The sequence below is a fragment of the Lycium barbarum genome, chromosome 11, assembly GCF_019175385.1.
Source record: "Lycium barbarum isolate Lr01 chromosome 11, ASM1917538v2, whole genome shotgun sequence".
NCBI classification, from domain to species: Eukaryota; Viridiplantae; Streptophyta; class Magnoliopsida; order Solanales; family Solanaceae; genus Lycium; species Lycium barbarum.
In genome coordinates, this window is record NC_083347.1 from 12,931,303 (window position 1) to 12,957,788 (window position 26,486).

At 36.1% G+C, this 26,486-nt stretch overlaps 2 protein-coding genes and 1 non-coding gene across 3 annotated transcripts; 1 reads left to right on the plus strand and 2 right to left on the minus strand.

The window, feature by feature from the left end:
• Nucleotides 1-15,269: 15,269 nt before the first annotated feature.
• LOC132619446 (uncharacterized mitochondrial protein AtMg00810-like) lies at nucleotides 15,270-15,791 on the minus strand. Its single transcript, XM_060334351.1, has one exon. The coding sequence runs from the start codon at nucleotides 15,789-15,791 to the stop codon at nucleotides 15,270-15,272; it is 522 nt and encodes a 173-aa protein (XP_060190334.1).
• A 668-nt stretch (nucleotides 15,792-16,459) lies between these two features.
• Nucleotides 16,460-16,530, plus strand: TRNAC-GCA (transfer RNA cysteine (anticodon GCA)). Its single transcript has one exon. It is a non-coding gene; the product is annotated as a tRNA-Cys (tRNA).
• Nucleotides 16,531-22,843: 6,313 nt separating this feature from the next.
• Nucleotides 22,844-23,371, minus strand: LOC132619447 (uncharacterized). The gene has a single exon (XM_060334352.1). It carries the CDS (start codon nucleotides 23,369-23,371, stop codon nucleotides 22,844-22,846), a length of 528 nt encoding a protein of 175 aa, XP_060190335.1.
• Between the last annotated feature and the right edge of the window lie 3,115 nt (nucleotides 23,372-26,486).

Sequence of the window (26,486 nt, forward strand, 5' to 3'; positions counted from 1 at the left end):
TTCTTCCCTCGATTCCTGGTCTCACCAGTCTAACATAAGTCTGATTTTTACCGTATACAATGATAAAATTACATTATAATTATTAATCAAAATTAATGTAGCTTTGTCATGAAACGAAGGGTAGTTATGTACCGGAGTAGAGACGCTTCATATTCAATAACGATTATAAGTCAATGGAATTAGTCCAGGTGTCCTCAATGGAAAGGCCCAAGGGTACATTTAGCTTTGCTACCTTCTAATTTGACACTTGCTCAAGCATCTCCACCACGTAAAGAATATTTATGAAATCTGGTCACCTTAATCTGGCGTTGTAGGTAATTTATCTTATTGAAAATACTAAATCCTATCTTTTATGAAGTAGTACCGATTGACATAATTTGGATGGCATGATAGTGTTTTAAAATTCCACACTGTTGATGTGTATAAGTTAAGTAATAATTAACTCCTTAAGAAGCTTAGTTCGGTATTTGTCACGAAATAATTATAATTACAAACACTATGATTATTTTATTTTATCTGTGATAGCTACTGTTTATCTTATTTTATCTGTGATAGCTATTGTCCCTTTGCAAACTGCTTCATCATGACTTAGTCGCTTTCGTTATTTTCATTTTCATATCGCTTTGAATTTCTTGGTCTTATCTGACCTCTTTTTATGCTTTCTATTGAGCCGAGGGTCTTTCGAAAACAGCCGTCCTACCTTGGTAGGAATAAGGTCTGCGTACACTCTACCCTCCACAGACCCCCACGTTGTGGGATTTCACTGGGTTGTTGTTGTTGTTGTAAACACTAAGTAACAAAGGTCCACTAGCTTCCGAGGGCCCGTTTGGCTTAACTTAAAAAAAACAGCTTATAAGCCAAAAAAAATAAGTTGGGCTACCCAACATATTTTTTTGGGCTTATTTTAAGCACAAAATGACTTATAAGCTGGCCAGCCAAACACTCAAAAAACCTAAAAGTTTTATAAGCCAATCCAAGCGGGCTCCAAATCTTCTTTGACACTGCCCTTTTAGAGCATTTAATAATTTGTTGAAAGCTTCTTACAACTTTGACTGTTCTCTGCCTGAAATTCCAACTGATGGAGTTAACTGCACGTAGAACTGCATAAGAAATAATATCATACCATGGTCTTAATATATTATAGATTTATAATACTACTTAAGAAGAAAACAAGTGAAAATGCAAGTGCAGTAGCACCAAACTGCATATCCATCTATTACAAATACTGATCTCAAAGTTATTCATATTCCTTTCCTTTTCATGACATTATATCTTCATGAAATGAGATTAGAGTAGCAAGAAATTCATCAACTATGATGTTTCGGGTCAGGTCCTCCAGGACTACGTCGCATTGGCTTGTATCTTCTTTGCTGACTTTTATATCCGTCATAATAATGTACCTCGAGGGCTTTCTTTCTTGCGAAAAGGACCAGAAAAGGTTCAGTTAAGCTTCTTTTCTCCTCCGTAGACCGAGCATTTGAGCATTGCACCAAAATCAGCAGAATAATCAGAGAAAGGTAGATTTTCCCCTGATACATTGTCCTAATTGACAAATAGGTTACTCTAAGAAAGTGTTGTGTTCAAGCACCTAAGTCTTGACCGTGTATATATAGTTAATTTTCAAGTAGCTTTTCATGTTCAAACAAAATTTATTTTTATTTTTTAAAAAAAAAAAACTTTTTTATTACATAGGGGTTAGGAAAAGAGGAAATGGAGGAGGGGATTACAACGTAGGGATTCGAACTCTCGCCAGCAAGGTTAAAACATTTGTCTTTTTTAAGGATGACCTTTAATTTGTTTACCCCAAAAAAGGTTCAGTTGAATTTGTCTGTGGTTTAAAGAATACGTGAATTGATTTGTTATAAGTAAGTAGAAAATAAAAGGAAATAAGTAATAAAATCAGGTAAATATAATGCAAGAATATAATAGAATCATCCAAGGCTGTATGAGCTTCGGAGGGAATCCTTCCATGAAGATAACTCCGAAAGAACACTTAACCTTGATGAGCACTATGAACCTGTTGCAATAAGAAGACAAAAGAACAAAGTAAGTATGTTGTATTGCAATACGATTTCTCCTATCTTACAATAGAATGAAGACCTCTTATACTAGAGTTATAAGGTGCATGATCCACAAATCATGCCCCCTTAATTACTAATATTACTACTGCAATAAAAAAGTAATTAAGAGGTGACAATGAATGGTAATAAAGGGTATTAATGCACATTTAAGACTTGAGGAAGACTATCTCATGTAACGGTTTTGCATTGAATGATGTCTGACCGGTGAGTTGGCATGCTTCTTCGAGCCCTTTGCAGTTTCTGTCTCCGGTAGTGGTTACCAAATTACTTATCCGGAGCGTCGTATGCTTTTCCGGAGCCCCTTGCTTGCTGACTCGAATCTGACATGTCACTATCACCACGTGTCATCTTTTAATACGTTCACCTGGTGTCTACGGATTTTACCGTATACAACCTTGAAATTGGACTATTTTGTCTTAACATTCCTTTGATAAAATTCGACTTTTTGAACTATTTTGTCTACGGATTCCTTTGATTTCACCTGGTGCATTAATACTCTTTATTACCATTCATTCCTTCGAACAATGTTTTTTCAAATTCGACTTTTTGGTCAGTGACCACAGCTTCCATTCAAGATTTTGGAAATTTGAACGTTTGAACTCACAAATCTTGTTTGATAACAGACTAATGTGTTTTGAGATAAAAATCTGAAGTACAGCGGTAAATGATACTTCAGAATGACTGATTTCTGTTAACATCAAAGGATATACCATTTATCTTAAGCCCAAGTATTGTGCATTTTTGATGTTCCGCTCGTGGAATAGAAAGAGTTTGTTGCATCAAGAAAGTGTTAGTCGAAAACATTGAAGGTAAATTAATCAATGACTGCTTTAGCTCTATTGACATCTTGTATCCAAGATTTGTTAATCCACATCAAACAAAATTTTGTAGCGCGGTCAGGCGCGATAACATTTAACATGGTGTGATATTATTTGTTCTGGCTGAAATCACACAGTTTTCCTCAAAAAGGTGCACACCATCATTAAGAGTATTTTTATAAGTTATATGCATGTAGCTTCTCACCAATCTGTTCAACTATTGATATAGGACTTTATACTCGCACCCAACAATCTACTCCTTGTACTAAGTTGCATGTGGCCCATCACCACGATCGACATGTCTATTTCTGAGATTCAATATGTGCTACCTATATGACCGAGCACTTATGGCCACCGTTACCTGGAATTAGGTATGCGTGCATCTCCAAGCTACTTTTGGCATGGTAAAGATAGTAAATCAAGTCTTGTGCTATCACTCGACCATTTCAGTACTCGTCTTGTTGAATCATGAGATTTGAAATCAGTTGTTGGTCTAAGCCCGCATAAGGATATCATTAATATGGTGTGATATTCTCTGCTTGAGCCAAATCCGCATGATTTTCACTAACAGGTCTCACGTCATTAAAAGTATCTACACACTTATATTTAGCTTTCCAATTTTTTCAACCACTAACGGAGAACTTTGTCGATAACCCAATAAAAACAATCTTACTTTCTCTGTTTTCAGTTTCCTTCTTCCAATTAAATTATTTTAGTGCGGAAATTAATCACTCCTCGGACAAGAACCACTAAAGGCAATACACTTGTAGAAGTCGTATTTGCCAAAAAAAGATTCACATATCTGATAAGTTTCTGGCTGCTTGTTTTGTTTATAATTAAAGAGAGAGCTCATTTAACACTCGTCAGTCACACTTCTTGGTGCAAACAAAATTTGCAAGTCTAAGTGCATAATCCCTTTTCTGGCCAGGAGATATTGCCATTTCTGGTTTTTGGCCTTAAATTAATACTAAGGTTAATGGGATTTCACAAATGCACTACTCACTAGCACTAGCTTCGTACTAGTATCCAGACAATAAAGCATATCATCTATGTGTTTGTGATTACTATAATATGCATTAATAGTGTAAAGTTTTTCATATCATCAGTGTATCTATTTACGTTACTTTTAGGTTGTGAAATTAGGTATACTATTGAAAATTATTAGTAAGTTATCTTGATTAGATGGTGTAAGAATTCATCCATTGATATTGCATAGAAATTTAATTTTTTCGTGCATAATCAACACAACATTGTCGACTATATAATACTCCCTCCGGATCAAAAAAAGAGTCCACTTAGCCTTTTTTTCTTGGATCAAAAAAATAGTCCACTTAGCAAATCAAGAAAGAATAACCTTGTTTTTCCATATTTGTCGCTATTAAGTGTTATATGATCAAATCTCAATGCATATTTAATTAGGGGTAGTTTAGTCAAATTACCTATTTTTGTCTACGAGTTAGTATTTTCTTAACAGGTGTGCAAATGGCTAAGTGGACTCTTTTTTTTATCCGGAGGGAGTACTAGGTAAGTGTAACAATCAACGTAAAGTCATCGAAGAAGCCAATATCAAGCAGGCCCTTTTCAAACTTAAGTGGTTAATTTTCTATTCATTGGACCCTAATTAAGAATGGAATTACAGATTACAGTATCAACCCACAGTGCCTCTAATTTAAGATTAGGGTACTTTCTTGGTCCGCCGCTTTTTTTTCTCTTTTACCATTGAGGATATACATCTTAATTTTGTTGCCCCAGCTTAACTTGTTTTTGTTCAACAAAAACAATATATATATAATATAAAGCTAGGCATAGACAAAGTGATGTGATACCTCTCTATGACCACCATTCCTATTTATCTTTTTTCTCAATTTTTTGCTTTTCCTTTTATTTTATGATTCAAAAACATTACTAGAGAAGAAGATAAAAAAAAAAAAAAAACAAACCAACCTTTATTTTAGTTGCAGTTATGACATTTTAATTGCTGCAGTTACAACATTAAAAACGATGGGGAATTAAAAGAGAAAGAAATGACTGCTTAATAACGTGTATGTGAGGAAAGGAAGAGTTATGTCTTCTGTATATACAAGATCAATATGAAGGTAATGATATTTAAAATCAGAAGGGCAAGAAAATCAGAAAACATTCCAAAAAAAATAGTAGTTAAAAGTTATTTGTGGCCTAATGTTGATGTTCTCATTCTCACTGGACGGGTGGAGTAGAAAGGAACGTTACCATGGCATCAGAGAGTGGCTAATTCGTAAGGCATTTGCACCAAGTCACCCATCAAGATAGATGAAAAACACAAACTATGTATGTTGCCTTTCAACTTGTGTCTTTTTTGTTCTCCGCTTTTTTATTTGTTTATTTATATTTATTACTACTATTTAGAAGCACCAGTTGGTGCCTTTTTTCGTCGACCGTTGTGATCCTTTTTCGTCATCCATTGTGGGCCTTTTAAAAAAAAAATGAGCCCCATATTAAATAGGCCCATAAAAAACTTGTAAACAACAACTAATATTAAAAAAAAAAATTGTGGACCCCATATTAAACACCCACCAGTATTAAAAATAAAAAAATAAAAAAGTGGAAACCACCACATCCAAACTCACGGGAAAAAAAAAAGTGGACCCCATATTAACAAAATCAAGCAATATTAAAAAAAAGTGAATCTCATATTAAAAAAACAAACAATGTTAAAAAAATGTGGGCCCCATATTAAACACCAACCAGTATTAAAAAAAAAAAAAAAACAAGTTGAACCCACCACATCCAAACTCAGGAGAAAAAAAAGTGAATCTCATATTAACAGAATCAAGCAAAAAAAATTGTGGGCCCCATATATATTAAACAACAACTAATATTAAAAAAAATTGTGGGCCCATATTAAACACCAACCAGTATTAAAAAAAAAAGGTGGAACCCACCACATCCAAACTCACGGGAAAAAAAAAGTGGACCCCATATTAACAAAATCAAGCAATATTAAAAAAAAAAAAGTTAATCCCATATTAAAAAAACAAACAATGTTAAAAAACATGTGGGCCCCATATTAAACACCAACCAGTATTAAAAAAAAAGAGGAAAAAAAGTGGAACCCACCACATCCAAACTCACGGGAAAAAAAGTGGACCCCATATTAACAGAATCAAGCAATATTAAAAAAAAAAGTGAATCTCATATTAATAAAACAAACAATGTTAAAAAACAAATGCGTAGAAAATCAAACAATTAAATCAATAATGATGGACTCATTGTCACATGCGTATCAACTCATTAGTGGGAGCAAATGAAATTATTGTACAGCAACATACTTAAAATATTTATATATTAAAATAAGATGGAATTTAATTACTTTTTCATTTTTTCCTTACTCTAATAAATGTGAAAAGAGATTAATGTCATAAAAGAAAAAATAATATTAAATGGAGATCAAATAATTAATAAGCTAAATTAGTGAAATTATAATTCTAATTGACGTTTCCTTAAAAAACCGTGTAAAAAACAACATGACAAGTAAAATGAGTTAAACAAAAAATATTTTACTAAAAATTAAAAAATAGAAGTTCTTCATGGCCCCATATTAAACACCAACCAGTATTAAAAAAAAAAAAGAGGAAAAAAAGTGGAACCCACCACATCCAAACTCACGGGAAAAAAAAGTGGATCCCATATTAACAAAATCAAGCAATATTAATAAAAAAAATGAATCTCATATTAAAAAAACAAACAATGTTAAAAAAAAAGTGCTTATAAAATCAAACAATTAAATCAATAATAATGGATTCATTGTCACTTGCGTATCAACCCATTAGTGGGAGCAAATGAAATTATTGTACAACAACATATTTAAAATACTTATATACTAAAATAAGATAGAATTTAATTAATTTTTAATTTTTTCTTACTCTAATAAATGTGAAAAGAGATTAATGTCATAAACAAAAAAATAATATTGAATGGAGATCAAATAATTAATAAGGTAAATTAGTGAATTATAATTCTAATTGACGTTTCCTTAAAAAATCGTGTAAAAAATAACATGACAGGTAAAATGAGTTAAACAAAAAATATTTACTAAAACTCCTTTGTGGTCTCACCCACTTTTTTATTTAAGGGCAAAAAAATGACGTTTTATATTTTATATTACCAACTCTTCTAAAAAGTAGATAGAAATATTTTATTATATTTCTATTTTTCTACTATATAGAAGCATCGGTTTACCCATGCTTCGTCGACAGTCACTCTTAAAAAAAAATGTTGGACCCCACCCTCCCCAAACTCATGAAAAAAAGTGGACCCCGCTCTCTCCAAACTCATGAAAAAAAAAGATGGACCCAATATTAAAAAAAAAAAAAAAAAAGGCAACATCAAAAAACAAAAAAAACGTGCACCCCATATACTAAAAAATCAAACAATATGCATGTAATTCCCAAAGTATCCCCATGGCCCCACATCCAAACTTACAGGAAAAAAAGTGGAACCCACCACATCCAAACTCACGGGAAAAAAAACGTGGACCTCATGTTAACAAAATCAAGCAATATTAATAAAAAAAAATGAATCCCATATTAAAAAAATAAACAATGTTAAAAAAAAAGTGCTTAGAAAATCAAACAATTAAATTAATAATGATGGATTCATTGCCACATGCGTATCAACCCATTAGTGGGAGCAAATGAAATTATTGTACAACAACATATTTAAAACACTTATATATTAAAATAAGATAGAATTTAATTACTTTTTCATTTTTTCCTTACTCTAATAAATGTGAAAAGAGATTAATGTCATAAAAGAAAAAATAATATTAAATGGAGATCAAATAATTAATAAGGTAAATTAGTGAAATTATAATTTTAATTGACGTTTCCTTAAAAAACCGTGTAAAAAATAACATGACAAGTAAAATGAGTTAAACAAAAAATATTTACTAAAAATTAAAAAATAGAAGTTCTTCACTTAGATAAAAAATCGAATTTCTACTTTGTTTCGTCTTAAACATGTAAAATTAATATAATAATTTGAATTAGAATTATCCAAATCAAAATTTGATAAAAAAAATTATATATATTACTTTACTATTACTACTATATAGAAGAGTCGGTTTATAGAGGCAAGATCGTCGTCCGTGTTCAGTCCTACTTTTTTATTTAAGAGTAAAAATAACTTTTGTGGTCCCACCCACTTTTTTATCTAAGGGAAAAAAAATGACGTTTTATACTTTATATTACCAACTCTTCTAAAAAGTATAGATAGAAATACTTTATTATATTTCTATTTTTCTACTATATAGAAGCATCGGTTTACCCATGCTTCGTCGACAGTCACTCTTAAAAAAAAACAAACCTGGACCCCACCCTCCCCAAACTCATGAAAAAAAGTGGACCCCACCCTCTCCAAACTCATGAAAAAAAAAGATGGACCCAATATTAAAAAAAAAAAAAAGGCAACGTCAAAAAAAAAAAAAACACGTGCACCCCATATACTAAAAAAACAAACAATATTCATGTAATTCCCAAAGTATCCCATCAAGTCAATAGTAGTGAATTCATTGCCACATGCATATTAACCCATTAGTGAGAGCAAATGAAATTATTACACGGCAAAAAACATGGACCTCATATTATTACTTTTCTTCAAAATATTTAATTGTTGTATTCGCTATTCCACCATGTCATTTATTTGTTATGTTTACTAAAATAAATATAGTTAAAATATATATATTTAAAAAATAAGATACAATTTAATTACTTTTTTATTTTTATTCTTACTCTCATAAATGTGAAAAGAGATTAATATCAAATGAAGATCAAATAATGAATAAGGTAAATTAGTTAAATTATAATTCTAATTCACATTTCCTTAAAAAAACCATGCAAAAGACAACATGACAAGTAAAATGAGTTAAACAGAGAATATTTACCAAAAATTAAAAAATAGCATTTCTTCGTTTAAATAGAAAATTAATTTCCACTTTGTTTCGTTTCAAACATGTAAAATTAATTTAATAATTTGAATTAGAATTATCCAAATCAAAATTTGATAAAAAATAATAAGTATTTTACACTTTTAAATTAATCAAATTAAAATTGAAAGTATCAACTGATGCTTAAATATTCCTATTATTTTATCTCAAAGAGAGGAAAATAGTTTTCTTTTAAACAAGTCTGAGGAAAATAGTTTTCTTTTAAACAAGTCTTCTCTTTTAAAAAACATTAATAAATTTTCGTAGCAAACACCAATAAAATAAAGTTTTAGATACGGAACACAAACTACAATATTATATTAATCGTATTTTGAACATAGTATATATATTATCACTATCTAAACACAACTACATATACATAAATACACTATAATCCGAAGTGTTAGGCCCGTGCGCAGCACGGGCATAAGCCATCTAGTGTTTCCGAAATGCAAACTTTAAACCCCCCGCACCACCAAAAGAAAACAGAAAGCAAATTACCCCATAACCTTCGACCCCCGCGCTCACGAGTGTTCGTGCGTCGTTTTGGGTAGATTTTTGGTTTAAATTAGGGGGACAATTTGCACTATTATCCCTATTCGGGTTCCCTCAAATATGTGGTCTTAAAATTTTTGTCCTTCGTTCGGGTTTGTCAAAAATAAAAAAAAAAATCTAAGGTACTCTGCCTTAGGTAGAATTTACAGTCAAACTCTACCTGATCAGGAAGAGTTTTGCGTTCAGACATAAGTTAAAACTCTACTTTAAGGTAATTTTTTTTTTAATTCGGTTGGAATTTTTTTTGTTGTTGTTGAGAGAGCCAGGTTCGAACCCCAAACCTCATGGTATTAGGAGAAGGGCAAAAATTAATGACCAGCAATTTGAGGGGCAAAAATTAAAGACTAGTGCCTTTGACAGGTAGTCTGCACAAACAAATGAAATTAGAGGGTCAAATAGGCGGTTGGGTTGAATTTAAACGGGTTGAAATTAGTTGATTTAATAAAGTAAAATTTTCACAAATATCTATCTTTTAGCTGCTTCTAACAAGCTATAACCACAAGTTCATTTTTTACAATTCGTAGCTGGTTTTTCCTATATTTAGGTCCTGGACGCGTCGCATAAATATAGCCAAAATATAGACTAAATACACGAAACTGTTGAGCAAATAATGCCTCTATTTAAGGAAAAAAATCTTTTTCAAACTAAACAGAAATCTGTTTTTAATGTTCCACAAATCACGCAAATCTTATTCTCTTCCATATCTAATCACATATCTCATTCAACATCTAATCATTCACATAAAATTTGAATTCAAAAACTCTCTTCATATTTTTCCCCAAAATATAACTAAAAAAAATCTCTTTTTAATGTTCCATAAATCATGCAAAGCTTGATTTGTTCATCAACTGAATTACACGTTTCACTGTGTAATTGCAACTTTTTTATTTTTTATATTTTTCTGAACTTTTTAGTTGTTTTTCATATATATTTTGGCTATATTTTTAATTTTATTTTGATTATTATGTTCAATATTACTTATTCTGGTTTCTGTTGACTATATTTAAGATATATTTTTCATATATTTTGACTATATTTAGAAAAATTTCAGAAAAAAAAATGTTGCAGTGAAAACGTTGCTACCTCAATTATGACTATATTTTGGCTATATTTTTTAATTATATTTTGATTAATATGTTCAATATTACTTATTTTGGTTTCTGTTGACTATATTTCAAATATATTTTGACTATATTTTTCAAAATTTCAGAAAAATAAAAAAAAAGGTTGCTATGAAAACGTTGTTACCTCAATTATGAACTCAACTTGAATTCGATATTTCAACAGATGAATTCAAATATATATTCGTCGTTTAAAACGCAAAAATAACAGAGAATCTTACATATTTTAGGAAATAGAGTTAAATTTTAGGGGTAAAAGTTTAAAATTAATGAGCAGTTAATACAGAGTAAAAAAAAAAGGAAGTGAAAGAAATCAAAAACTGATTTGAAAAGCACGAAATTAGGGGAGATGGGGAGTTAGAAACGTGTATGCGAAGCGCGGACAAATTCACTGGTATACATATAACATACTGCCCAAGAAGGCAACAAAATCTTACTCCAAATATCCCAAAATTAAACAAATCGATTCCAAGAGCTAGCTAGACTCGTTGAAAATCATATAATCCCTTTGTTTCAATTTAAGTGAACCTATTTTTTTGTTAGCCTGTATTAAAAAAAATGACTTCCTTTTCATAGTTAAAAACAATTTACCGCCCCACAAAATATATATTACTCATTTAATAGCACAAGTTTAAAAGTTTTCTTTTTCTTTAAACTCTGTGCGTAATCAAATAATTTCACATAAATTGAAATGAAGGGAGTAATATATCTTCTGAAAATTTCTTTTTCTTGCTTCAAATTCGTTTAATTCAAAACACTAATTGAGAGAACAGAGGGCATAAACAAGACACTATCATTTCTTCAACCAAATCAACTACTCCATATATTAATATAATGAGATAACAAAGTTTCTTATTCTCCAAAATCCTTTTGAGATCTGATAGTTCAATTGATTGGCTACCTAATTTTCACTTTATTGGCGAGGATTCAAATCCTCACGTTATATAATTCCCTTTATCATTCCCCTTTCCCTACCCCCAATGTAATTAAAATCAAATAACAAAACTCCAAAACCCCCAAATGATTTAATCTGGCCAAAAATGCTTGACCAATTAATTATAATTATTACACTAGTTAACAATTTTATATGTCTGAAAAATTGAACTATCTGAAATCTCTTCTTAGTATCTTGGAAGAATGCACCTGCAATGAATCAATCTCATCAGCTGATTTTCGCTTTGGACGAACAATTGCTTGACAAGAATGAGAAACAGGTCGTTGAAATCTTGTGAATGCAATTGAAGTACTAAGCTCGACTGAGTTGAAGAGATTGGTAATATCTCTCAAAGGCCTCCTAAAACCCCTCTTTACATTTCTTGTGCAAGATTTCAACTTTGAGGAATTTTGGGTCAATTTTTCTGAACACCTAGGTGGGATATTCTCCTTATTACAATCATTAGAGCATTCAATAGTAGCCAACACCTCCATTTTCAGAGGTGTTAATTAACAAGACATAGAGTGGAGATGTATAGACGATAGCTCATTGCCACACAGGTTTTTCAAGAAGTAATTTATAGATATGGGATTTGAACGTGGACTAAAATGTTGGAGGGAAAGGATTTGAAATTAGTTTTTCTCTTTAAATTTTCAGGTCGGTGCCTAATTTTCTAACCAAGGGAGGGAAGAGTTTTTTTTTTTTTTTTTTTGAAATTTCGTGGCTGTTTTTCGGCAGAGAATTTAAAGATGCTACCTAGGGCCAACAACGTGGGAAGTTTGAAAATTTAGAAACGTAAGTGGGTCCGGATCCCAAAGGATCTGATTTCAGGAACCGTGACCAAAATTTTGGTTTTGGGCACCTAATGAAAACTTTGTCAAATCAAAATTCTAGTTTCACCAACCCGCCTTCGGCCTTGCACTTGTTTAAATTTTGAGAAAAGGACATAAATAGTCCTTTATTTATGAGAGTAGGTCTAAAATGATCCCTTAAATATACACTTATCGATTTTAGTCCTTTAACTATTCAAAAACTTATCAAATTTGATCTCCGTCTATTTTTTATACAAACAGCGTATAAACCCATAAACCTCCGTGAGATTAATGTTAAACCATTCATCAGACCTGTCTCTCTCTCTCTCTCCCCCTCCCCGCTTCTTTTTCCTTAAGTTCCTCTTGTTAAAAGACAAAAAAAAAAAAAAACATTATGGCACTGGTGTCGCTCTCGAGTCTCTGAAATTCAAAAAAACAAACTCAGGCACACAATTTTTGTAACCATTCTTCTCAAACACTACTAAAAAACTGGCAAAAACCGACGGAATCCGTCGATTTTTTCAATAATTTTTTTAAATCTTTTTTTTTAAGAAAACCGACGGACTGCGTCGGTTATTTTTTGGGCAAAAATGCGTGAAAAATATAATTATTTTTTATATTATTTTCTAAAATAAACTGATGGAGTCCGTCGGTTTTTTATTTTTATTTTTTATTTTTTTATTTTTTTATAAAAAAAACCGACGGACTCCGACTCCATCGGTTTTTAGAGCCAAAAAAATAGTATAAATTAAATCAATGTAAGTATATGAACAAAGAATATCAGTGGTCTAGTGGTAAAGCCCTTTAATGCCGAGGAACATACTCGGGTTCGATTTCAAGTTCCTACATTTCATTCTTTAATTTAAAAAAAAAAACGACGAGAGTCCGTCGGTTTTTTTAATCCTTTTTACAAAACCGACGGACTCCGTCGGTTACGAAAAGCGAGAGAGAACTTGAGGAAAAAAGTTGAGGTTAAAGAATGAACTTGAGGAAAAAGAAAAAAAACCGACGGACTCCGTCGGTTACGAAAAGCGAGAGAGAACTTGAGGAAAAAAGTTGAGGTTAAAGAATGAACTTGAGGAAAAAGAAGCAGGGAGAGAGAAATATAGATCTGAGGAATGGTTTAACGATTAATCTCATGAAGGTTTATGAGTTTGTACGCTGTTTGTATAAAAAATAGACGGAGACTAAATTTGATAAGTTTTTGGATAGTTAAAGGACTAAAACCGATAAATGTATATTTAAGGAACCATTTTAGACCTACTCGCATAGATAAGGGATTATGACCTTTTCGCTTTAAATTTTGTACCAAATATCAAATGACAGGGAACACAAATCACATTAATATATGACAGAAAACGCTTAAAGATGGTCAACATTTAGGATCAAAATTTATCCTATTTCGTTGACTTAAAACACAAATACTTCGCATTCATTAATTAAGAGGTTCACTTTCAATTGTAACTCTAATACCATTAGATTTATTATAGAGACTAAAATTCATATGCTCCTCATGAGCCATGGATGAAAGCAGGATCGCTACAAACGTGCGATATAATTTTCATTGATATTACAACAACAACAACATGCATACCCACTGTATTCCCATAAGTGGGTTTGGAGAGGGTGGTGTGTATACAATCTTATTTTTACCTTGTAGAGATAGAGAAATTGTATCCGAAAGACCTTCAACTTTTAAGTGAAGCTACTTTCCAGCTACATTTTAGACAAGTTGTATTCCTTTCTCTATCTTATAATTCCTTAAAAGTTCAAAAATCTGATCCTTTTAAATGACTTCAAGTGAAAGACTTAACAAGGACTTGACAATTCTGTTGAATAATGGCAAGCTCTGCCGCACAATCTTAGAGCAAGGAAAGGGATGGGTAAATGGTTGTCTCTTATGCATGCTTCGGCAAATTATAGTATTAAACAAAGAGGAGTCTAACTATAAAAAAACAGTATGTTCAATCATTAACGAATTAAATGAAGTCATAAGCAGATATACATAAATCACGTATAAATGCTTACATGTAAATGACCAGAAGATTTTATCAAAGTCAACTCATTAATAATTTTCCAGAAAGTAAAATTTAATATAGATATAAATAGAACGAGGATCTAAGTAAGGATGGAAGAAAAAAGGCAAGAAATGTATGTGTTTGGAAGGAAACATGTACGATTTCTATGCTAAAAAACAGACGGTAGTTAGGTTTAGGAGTGAAAGTACACCACGTTATCTATCATTATGGGATTGCTGATACTCTAAGTGAAAGAAATAAGGTCATTTAGAGACGAAGTCCAGAATATTGGACTATTTTAGGCTTTTTTCAATGTATGATTACTGTTGTGTGGATCAATGGCAACCGAGATAGCGAACAAAATGTACTTCCATTAGAATGAAGAAAATATCTGAAAGTTGGTTACAAGGAAATGAGAAGCCAATTCTACTTATAGACTTTGACTAGGAAAATAACTACCTTGACTCTAACTACTTTGACCAGTCAACTAACTAATTTAAAATAGTTACAATACCAACTAAGCTACTCATAATTGATTAACTAACTCTATTAATCTCAACACCCCTCCTCAAGCTTATGGTTGGAAGGATCTGGTGGTCTGAAAATATCTTTCAACCCAAGCATGGATACTAAGTATTCATGTTGAATTCCGCACAGGCTCTTGCTCAGCAGATCAGCTTGCTACTCAGTTGTTGGAATATGGCAAGTCTTGATCATCCCTTGAACTAGCTTCTCTCTTACAAAATAGCAATCTATATCAAAATGCTTTGTCCTTTCATGAAAAATGGGATTGGCAGCATCTGAATTGCTGCCTTACTATCACAATGAGTGATCATTGGCTGCTTAATCTCAACACCAAGCTCTTTGTAGACACCAATGAGCCATGTTACCTCAGCCACAGTTGATGCCATACTTCTAAATTCTGCCTCAGCTGAGCTTCTAGCCACAGTATTCTGTTTCTTTGACTTCTATGAGACTAGAGCATCTCCAAATTTCACCAAGTATCCAGTTACAAACCTTCTGGTTTGAGGACATGTTCCCCAGTCTGAATCACAATAAGCAGTAAGCAAATGGTTACTTTGTGATGGCATGAACAAGCCTAGTCCTGGAGAACAATTAATATATCTCACCACCCTTAGAGCAGCCTCCATGTGTGATACTTTTGGAGCATGCATAAACTGTGAAAGAACTTGTACTGCAAAGGAAATGTCCACCCTGGTCATTGTTAGATATAGTAACCTCCCCACAAGCCTTTGGTATTTGTTGATATCAGTCAAAGGCTTGTCACTGTCATCTTTGTCAGGATCATTAACAGCCTTATCAAACTCTATAGAAGTTAGCCTTTGATTAGCATCCAGAGGTGAACAAGCAGGTTTACTGCCTCCTAATCCCAATTCTAATATGAGTTTCGAGGTATACTTGCGCTGATTCATCACAATCCCCACCTTGGTCCTAGCAAATTCAATGCTTAGAAAAAGCTCTGATACCATGTTATGTGGATCAATGGCAACCGAGATAGAGAGCAAAATGTACTTCCATTAGAATGAAGAAAATATCTCACTACAAAAAAATGAGAAATTTGCGGAGGTTGAAAGTTGCTATTTGCGGAGGTTTTAGCCTTCGCTAGTTGCTAGTGAAGGCTAAAACCTCCGTGAATTGCAACTTTCAACCTCCGCAAATTACCCTTTTTTTGTAGTGTCTGACCCTCGAGACCAACAAGGGGCAGTACAGGAATATTCACATGTTGTCCATCGACTACGCCTTTCGGCGCCTTACTTCTGCTCTAACGAGAACTCTAAGATGAGGGAGTTAGAAGTCGGATTTGAAGCTGGACTTTCCCTATATGACATTTCTTTAAAGTCCGCGCTCGGGCCCCCCCGGAAGGAGGCCTTCTTCGATCAACATGAGATTCCAACTACATTGCCAGAATCCCCTACCCATGATGAACTAAAATTATTGGGGTCGGAACATCAATCGGATCGGAAATCGAATCCTAAAGTGACTTCGGAACAGGTTCAGTCGGTTACAAGGAAATGAGAAGCTAATTCTACTTATAGACTTTGACTAGGAAATTGACTACCTTGACTCTAACTACTTTGACCAGTCAACTAACTAATTTAAAATAATTATATCGAAGAATTAATATTTAATTTAACAAGGGCCCTTAGCTCAATGATGAGCATTTGATTGCAAATCAAGAGGTCATCGGTTCGAACCCGGTAGGGCCCTATTTTATTCTCCTTTTTAAGCTCAATCACCTAAAGGTGAGACAATTACAAAGTTCCACCACTGGTCCAATCGAGTATTGTCGAACTAAATGAAGTCATATTGCAAGTATACATAAACTTATAAATGCTTACATGTAAATGACCATGAGATTTTATCAAAGCAACCTCATTAATAATTTGCCTAAAAGTGAAATTTATCATGGATATAAGTAGAATGAATCTAAGTAAGGATGAAAGGGGGGGGGGGGGGGGGGGGGGGAATCAAGAAATGTATGTGTTTAGAAGGAAACGTGTACGATTTCTCTGTTAAAAACTGATAGGGTAGCTAGGTCTAGGACTGAAAATACACCACTTTATATATCATCATGGGATTATTGATACTCCAAGTGAAAGTAATAAGGTCATTTAGAGACTAAGTCTAAAATATTGGATTATTTTAGGTTTTTTTCAATATATGAAAACAAATATTATACCAAAATAAATTAATATTTAATTTATATAACAAGGTTCCTTACTCCTTAGCTAAGTGGTAGAGCATTTGACTGCAGATCAAGAGGTCACCGGTTCGAACCCGGTATGGCCCTATTTTATTCTCCTTTTTAAGTCCAATCACCTAAAGGTGTGGTATAATAAATAAGATCCCTTCATGAGTTTTTTCATGGTCTAATTTTCATCTTAGTCAAAATCAAACCATTATATATGTTCATTATATACACAAATCAAGTCAATTTTAATTCTTTTTGGGGCGAGATCTAATGATTATAGAATTGGTTAGAATTATAGCTTGTTTGGCCAATTTTTTTAGAGGCTAAAAATACTTTTTCTATTATAAAAACACACTACAGAAAAAGGGCTTAATTACTGTCACGAACCAATTCACGAGTCGTGGTGGCACCTACACTATCCCCCGAGTAGGCGAACCACATTCCCAATAACAAGTTAAATAAGCGAAAAATTAAAGAAAAAGAAGCTATCAAGTCTTAAATACTAATCATCACTAGAAATGTCACGACATCCCCCAAAAATCTGGTCAAAGGGTACAAGAGCGCTAAACATAGTCCGGAATACAAGTCTGAAAATACCCGAAGGCTACATATTGTTTGTCGAATATAAAAAAGGAAATAAATAAAGGAGGTCCTTCAGGGGCCACGGATGACCAAGTAGCTCACCCTGAATGACTGAAAGATGTCACCCTCGCGTATCAACCACGGGGTGGAGAACTAGAGCCTGGATCGTGCTCTGCGCTCAACAAAAGTGCAGCAAGAGTAGTATCAGTACAACACTAGTACCGGTAAGCATCATAGGTCGACAATGATCAGATAACGCATGAAGAAGTGGAAACTAACAAGTAGCACATAAAGCAAACAGGTATGGTCACGTATCATGTACAAGTAAAGTGTAAAGAAATCATGAAATCAACCAAGATAGATATAGTTCACTAAATGACCATTCAATATATGAGTGGTTGAATGCAATGCAATGCAACAGTCTTCTCTGTCACTCCACTATCGTACACACATGCTAAGGGCAATGCCTTAAAGCCATGACCCATGGGGGACCCGCAAAGTCTATGTACCACTCGTGCTTTCCGACAGAAACCTCAAAGCCTTTCAATCACTCTCAATCTCCGGCAAGGACCTCGGAGTCTCTCTGTCACTCTCAATCTCCGGTAAAAACCTCGGAGTCTCTTAATCACTTAGATCACCATCATCACAAGAATAATATGGAAGGCATGTCATGCATGATATCAGACTCAATAATATCACCAATATACAATCAACAAATACAAGCCATATTAATGTTATCATTCCTTCTCATATGATGAGAGAGCTAGTATATGACAGAGATACAAACAGGTGATAATCACATAAAATAACACATATGGCGACAAGCCCACATAACAGCTGACAGAGCCAATCTAATTGGAATCCACCTCCACTTCATGCCGAAGGCCTATATGCTATCCTCGTCACTTTCTACAACAACATACGATTCTCTAATCAGAGTCTAACTAAGGTAGACCGTAACCTAGAAGCTCTGATACCAACTTGTCATCATTATTTAATCATCATAACTCAGCCAATATGGTAAATAAGAACAGACATTAAGGACTATTGAAATGTTCCTACAGTACACGTAATTTACAATGGAAATTCACTGCGTCATAAATCTGATGCTACTCCTTGGATGAATAGTTACTCCAATCACAATGGCCCACCCTTTAGTATTAATTATTACTATCCAGTTATTAGTCAACCCATTATTCAATGAATGTCAACATAAATAGTAAAACATCACACCAACTCTCTGCAATAAAGGTTACAATAGTACCTGATGCCTTGTGAAGTTTGATAATTTAATACTCCCTGAATTTTTGTGCGCAGTTGAGACGTAAACTGCCCTACAATTATTTCTCTTTTCAGATCACGTACTGATTTGAGGACTAGATATAACCCTTATGGCACTTGCACGTAAGGAATACAAGGTGGGCTTGGCCCAATAGCTTATTACAATATTGATCCACTTCACTTATTCACCTGGCCACTTTAAAATTTACATACTCCGTCAAATACTGTATTTACTAAGTTATACCTTATATGTGTGAAACTCATATTCGTATAAATAAACTATTCACACACATTAAATAAATATATTTAAAGAAATTATCTGCCAATTAAATTACAGTGTCACCAATTCCCGCAAGTTAAGAATACCTTTTAAAACTACAGAAAGGGTATTTTAGCGAAAAAGAGTCCAAAAGTGCTAAACGACCAAACGGGTCGTTACAGCAGACACCAATCAAACAATCGCTCGTCCTCGAGCGACAAGGGAAAAAGTGGAGAAAATAAGGTACCTGAACTGTCGAACACGTGAGGATATCTACTCCGCATATCCGCCTCAGTCTCCTAAGTGGCCTCCTCAACCGGACGGTGCTTCCACTGCACCATGACTGAAGCAATATCCTTGGACCTCAACTTTCTCACTTGCCTATCCAATATTGCTACCGGCTCTTCCTCGAAGGATAAATTCTAATCAAATAATACTGAATCCCACTGAATGATATAAGACCCGTCTGAATGGTACTTCTTCAGCATGAAAACATGGAATACCGGATGAACACCTGCCAAACCTGGTGGCAAAGTTAACTCATATGCCACCTCGCCAGCACGACGAAGAATCTCAAAAGGGCCAATAAACCTGGGGCTCAAGTTGCCCTTCTTCCCGAATCGCATTACATCCTTCACGGGCGAAACCTTCAATAGGACTTGATCACCAACCATGAACTCCATATCACGAACCTTCCGGTCCGCATACTCCTTTTGCCTACTCTGAGCCGCAATAAGTTTTTCGTGAATCAACTTTACCTTTTCCAAGGACTCTCTGAACAAGTCAGTACCCCAAGGTCTCACCTCAAACGCATCAAACCACCCAATCGGAGAATGACATCTCCTACCATACAATGCCTAGAATGGCGCCGTGTCAATACTGGAATGGTAGCTATTGTTGTACGCGAACTCTGCCAAGGGTAAGAATTTGTCCAAATGATCACCAAAATCAATAACACAAGCTCTCAAAATATCCTCAAGCACCTGAGTAGTCCTCTCGGACTGACCATCTGTCTGCGGGTGGAACGCGGTGCTAAGATCTAACTGAGTTCCCAATTCCTTCTGCAAAGTCCTCCAGAAATGGGAAGTAAACTGAGCTCTGTCGGAAATGATGGAAATAAGAACCCCGTGCAATCGCACTATCTCTCGGCTGTAAATCCTGGCCAACTTCTCTGCATTATAAGTTATCTGAACCGGAATAAAGTGCGCAGATTTAGTCAATCTATCCACAATAACCCAAATCGAATCAAACTTGCCCAAAGTCTTCAGAAGACCAGCCACGAAATCCATAGCAATCCTTTCGCACTTCCACTCGGGAATGGGCATCCTCTGAAGCACACCACCTGGTCTCTGGTGCTCATACTTAACCTGCTGGCAATTCAAACACTGGGCAACAAACTCCACAATATCCCTATTCATCCTACCCCACTAGTAGTGTTGTCTCAAGTCACAATACATCTTTGTTGCACCTAGATGAATGGAATATCTAGAACTATGAGCCTCTTTCAAAATCAACGGAATCAAATCACCAACTCTAGGAACGCAAATGCGCCCATTAATCCTCAAAACACCCTCATCATCAATAATAGCCTCCTTGGCTTTGCCACTTAGCACTTTATCCCGAATATTGCACAATTTCATATCCTCAAACTGCTGAGCCCTAATCTGCTACAAAAGAGATGACCTCGCCTCCACATAAACTAGAACCTTACCAAGTTCTGAAATATTGAGTCTCACCATACTATTAGCCAAACACTGCACCTCCATGGCTAAAGGACGCTCTCGCACAATCAAACGCGCTAAGTTACCCATACTCACTGCCTTTCGGCTCAACGCATCAGCTACCACATTTGCCTTTCCCGGATGATAAAGAATGGTGATATCATAGTCCTTAAGCAACTCCATCCATCTACGCTGCCTCGAATTTAGGTCCCGCTGATTTAACAAATGCTGAAGACTACGGTGATCCATGAACACCTCACAATGGACTCCATACAAGTAATGTCTCCAAATCTTCAAAGCGAAGACTACTGCAGCCAACTCTAAGTCATGAGTGGGGTAGTTGTTCTCGTGAACCTTCAACTGTCTCGAAACATACGCGATCACCCTACCCTCTTGCATCAGCACACAACCCAAGCCAATCCGAGAAGCATCACAATAAACAGTAAAGTCCTTTCCCTCTACAGGTAAAGCCAAAATCGGGGCTGAAGTCAATAAAGCCTTGAGCTTTTGAAAGCTCTCCTCACATTCATCGGACCACTGGAAAGGCACATTATTCTGAGTCAACCTAGTCAAATAGAAAGCAATAGATGAAAATCCCTTCACAAATCGGCGATAATAACTCGCAAGGCCTACGAAGCTCCGAATCTCAGTCACTGATGTAGGTCTGTCCCAATCTCTAGTCGCCTAAATCTTCTTGGGATCAACCATAATCCCATCCTTGGACACAACATGTCCCAAAAATGCTACGGAACTGAGCCAGAACTCACACTTTGAAAACTTGGCATACAATTTCTTCTCCTTCAATAGGCCAAGCACGATCCTCAGATGCTTCTCATGATCTTCCTTACTCCGAGAGTACACCAGGATTTCATTAATAAACACGATCACAAGTGAATACGAGTAAGTCTTGCAGATCCCATTCATCAACTCCATGAAGGTTGCAGGGGCATTAGTAAGCCCGAAAGACATCACCAAGAACTCATAATGATCATAACGGGTCCTGAAAGCGGTCTTCGAAACATCCTCCGCTCGAATATTCAACTGATGGTAGCCTGACCTTAAATCAATCTTAGAAAAGATTGATGCACCCTGAAGCTGGTCAAATAAGTCATCAATGCGAGGTATTGGATACGTATTTCTGATTGTAACCTTGTTTAATTGCCGATAATCGATGCACATCCGCACGGTACCATATTTCTTCTTCACGAACAGAACGGGAGCACCCCAAGGAGAAATACTGGGTCTAATAAATCCTTTGCTCAACAAGTCTTGTAACTGCTCCTTTAACTCTCTCAACTCTGCCGGAGCCATCCGATAGGGTGGAATAGAAATAGGTCCGATGCCTGGCTCCAAGTCAATATCTCGATCAGGTGGCATACCAGGCAAATCTGTAGGGAAAACCTCTAAGAACTCACAAACAACTGGCACTGACTCTAGGGAAGGAGTATCCACACTAGTATCCCAAATATGAGCCAAATATGTTAAACATCCCTTATCCACTAACTTCTTTGCCCGAAGAAATGATATAATCTTCTTAGGTGCTGGACTAGGAGTACCCTTACACTCTAACCGCGGAATACCTGACATGGCCAACATGACTGTCTTGGCATGACAGTCTAAAATAGCATGATAAGGAGATAACGAGTCCATGCCCAAAATAATATCAAAGTCCACCATATCCAAAATAACCAAGTCTACCCAAGTATCATACCCCATAAACATGACCACGCAATTCCTATAGACCCGATGTACTATCACAGAATCTTCGACAAGAGTAGAGACACGAATAGGTACATCAAGCATTTCACAAAGCATATCCAGACCCGTAGAGAAATAAGTGGACACATAAGAGAAAGTAGAACCCGGATCAAATAAGACAGAAGCTGATCGGTGACAAATCGAAATAATACCTGTGATAGCCGCATCAGAGGCCTCGGCCTCTAGTCTACCCGAAAAAGTATAAAAATAGGCACGTCCACCCTCGGACTATGTGCCTCCACGACCATCAGAGCCTGCCTGAGATCCTCCTCTCACTGACTGAGCACTGCCCCTACCAGACTGATGACCACCTCTGCTAGGCTGATGGCCACCCCTGCCAGACTGCAAACCCCCTCTACTAGAATGTCCTCCTCCTCCTCTAGCTGGAAATGCTGGAGGCCTAGATGTCTGAACTCTGGAACCCTGCCTGGATCTAGGACACTTTCTCGCGTAATGCCCTGTCTCACCACAGTCAAAACATGCTCCTCTGGCCATAGGCTGCTGAACTGTCATAGAAGAACCAGAATACCCTCTGCGATCTAAAGGTCGAGAGTAAGAACCTCGGGAAGTCTGCTCAGAACTGTGCCCGTTATAACCTGAAGAACCATCTGCTAATGCCTGTAGTGATGACTGGATGGGGCGGCTGTAGGGATGATGACGGACCCTGTCATGGTGTCCCTCACCTCTAATAGGACCTCTGAAACTGTCAAATCTACTGGCTTTCTTGTCGCCACCCCCACTATGTGCCTGACCCATCTCTGACTCAACCCTCTAGGCATGCTTTACTACTGACTGAAATGCGGCCCCAGAAGCCTCCAACTGTAAGGTCGCCAGCCAAAGCGGAAGGTCCAAACCCTTCACAAATCTCCTCACTCTCTCAGCCTCTGTGGGAAGTAATGTCATCGCATAACGGGACAAAGCGAGAAATATGGTCTCATACTCCGCAAATGACCTACCCCACTGCTCCAATGTCAAAAACTTATCCTTCCTGTTGTCTCTCAGAGTACGAGGGAAATACTTCTCCAGGAACACCTAGAAGAACTGGGTTCAGGTCAAAGGTGGCAACCCAACGGGTCCACACTCCATGTACGATATCCACCACTGCTTGGCATCCCCAACTAACTGGAAAGAAACAAAATTGACCCCGTGAGACTCCACTACACCCAACTTATGAAGCATCTCATGGCAGCTAACAATAAACTCATACGCATCCTCCCCGGGAGTACCATAGAACCAAGGAGGAGACATTTTTGTAAATCCCTCGAACAATTTTCGCTCCTCGCTGGTCAACACTGCCCCATCCATAGGCCTTAGAGCAAAATCAGGCGTTAGAGTAGCATTAATACGGGGAGCCACTGCTGCTGCCGGCAGTACCCTCGATGTCCGAAATCCTGGAGCAACCGTAGCATCGGGAGTATGACCTCCCACTCTAGTCTGCGAGCCATCTGGAGCAACTGTTATCATGCCCGCCTGAGCCAAACTGTCAAAGTACCCCAACACTTGAAACACAGCCACCTGAAAATCAGGAGTAGCAGCGACCCCAGGTTGTTCCTAAGCAGCCCTAATCTCCTCCTCCGGAATGTCGTCAAGCTCCGGAGTCAACTCTCTGTCAGGGTCCTGAGCAGGTGCTGGTGCTTGGTTCCTATCAGGAATAGATGCATGGCCTCTGCCCCTGCCACGTCCTCTTCCACGTACCTGATAAGTTGGTATTTTACCAACTTATTTCTTCTTTAAGCTTAGACTTTTGCAATGTCTGATTGAAAAAATAGTGCATTTAATGTCGTTTACTTTCATTTTATAGGTTTATGTTATTTAGAAGTGATCGGAAGAAACCAAGCGAAAATAAAGTCAAAAAGAGGTCAAATTGGACAAAAACTGCACAGTTTTGCAAAACTGTCAAAAGTGGACAGTTTTGCAAAAACGGGACAGAACTGCAAAAAACGGGCAGAATTCCAAAAACTGAAATCTGGGGCATATTTTGTCATTTTTGGAACTTGGAAAAATTAGGGAACTACAAAAGGAAGAGAAGGGAGCAATTATATTCATCTTTGGCCATTTTTCTTACAAGCTTGGAGGCTAGGGTTTTTCTACACCATTGGAGGAGAAGATTGGAAGCACTTCAATGAGATATTTCTTAATCCTTTCTTCAATTCCTTGTTTTGTATTGTATATCTAAGTGTGTGCTTTCTATTCCATTACTTGAATCTTGTTTATGCAAATATTCATATGTTTGGTTTGGATGAATCTCTCATTTTGCTTATGTATTTAATGATTTTAATTTCTAATGAAGTGGGTTTATTGTTTCTCTATTAACTATTCATGCTTAAATGTCTCTTAATGGTTGCAAACATTATTTGTGCCTAAGTACTTTTACTTTGCTTGAGAAAGAAAGTGAAAGTTAGGAAAAGAGTTAGATAGCAAGGATTTGGGTCATTAAACCCATCTAATAACTTGAGCTAGAGATAGGATAGTTAACTTGAGGTTGAATTGATTGTGTTTAACATCACACTCTAAGGCTTGAGAAAGCGTAGAGTGAAATTCATTGATTTGGTTGAGAAACTTTCAATGAGATTTTAGAAATCATTACCTATTAACATAAACCCGCTCTTAGTTGTAAAATTGTAAAATACATTGGATCGTTACTTGAGAGTGATTTCCCTTGTATCCATGCTTGTGGCCATTGATCATTTTACTTGCATTCTAGGTTAGTTTACATTTTTGCATTAGTTATAATCTTAATCAAAAACCCAAAATATTATCTATCGTTTGGCTTTAGCTTAGTTGGTGATAATTCCTTACTTTCTTAATCGCCTAGCATATTGTTCCCTGTGGGATCGACCCCGACTCATAGTTGGGTAAATTATATTGCATACGACCGTGTACACTTTCTCTTTGGGGAGTGAATTTGGACGTTATCAGTACCTTGCCTCGCCCACGGACAGCTGCTCGGGCAACGGTATGGATGCGGGTGCAGGTGCAGGCTCAAGCTCCTGGCCTCCAGTAGTGGTCGATCGCGTCCTCACCATCTGTGAGAGAACATAGAAATGAGGTTAAGATACCAATCTGAACAATCTCGCACGAAAAAATAAACCAGATACCAATCGGATTGAACTAGCACGAAAAGAGAGAAAGAAGTGGAGTGTTTCCTAAATGTCCTATAGCCTCTCGAGGATGGGTACGGACGTCTACGTACCAATCCGCAAGACTCTACTAGACGTTGCTCTTATACTCATTAGACCAATTAACCTAGAAGCTCTGATACCAACTTGTCACGACCCAATTCACGAGTCGTGGTGGCACCTACACTATCCCCCCGAGTAGGCTAACCACATTCCCAATAACGAAAAATTAAAGAAAAAGAAGCTATCAAGTCTTAAATACTTATCATCGCTAGAAATATCACGACATCCCCCAAAAATCTGGTCAAAGGGTACATGAGCGCTAAACATAGTCCGGAATACAAGTCTGAAAATACCCGAAGGCTACATATTGTCTGTCGAATATAAAAACAGAAATAAATAAAGGAGGTCCTTCAGGGGCCACGGATGACCAAGTAGCTCACCCTGAATGACTGAAAGATGTCACCCTCGCGTATCAGCCACGGAGTGTAGAACTGGAGCCTGGATCGTGCTCTACACTCAACAAAAGTGTAGCAAGAGTAGTATGAGTACAACACTAGTACCGGTAAGCATCATAGGCCGACAATGATTAGATAACGCATGAAGAAGTGGAAACTAACAAGTAGCACATAAAGAAAACAGGTATGGTCATGTATCATGTACAAGTAAAGTGTAAAGAAATCATGAAATCAACCAAGATAGATATAGTTCACCAAATGACCATTCTCACCAAATGACCATTCAATATATGA

Bases quoted from the DNA above. Each gene is read 5' to 3' on its own strand.
- LOC132619447 (XM_060334352.1), bottom strand. From the start codon at position 23,371: ATGGGTCAGGCACATAGTGGGGGTGGCGACAAGAAAGCCAGTAGATTT.
- LOC132619446 (XM_060334351.1), bottom strand. From the start codon at position 15,791: ATGGTATCAGAGCTTTTTCTAAGCATTGAATTTGCTAGGACCAAGGTG.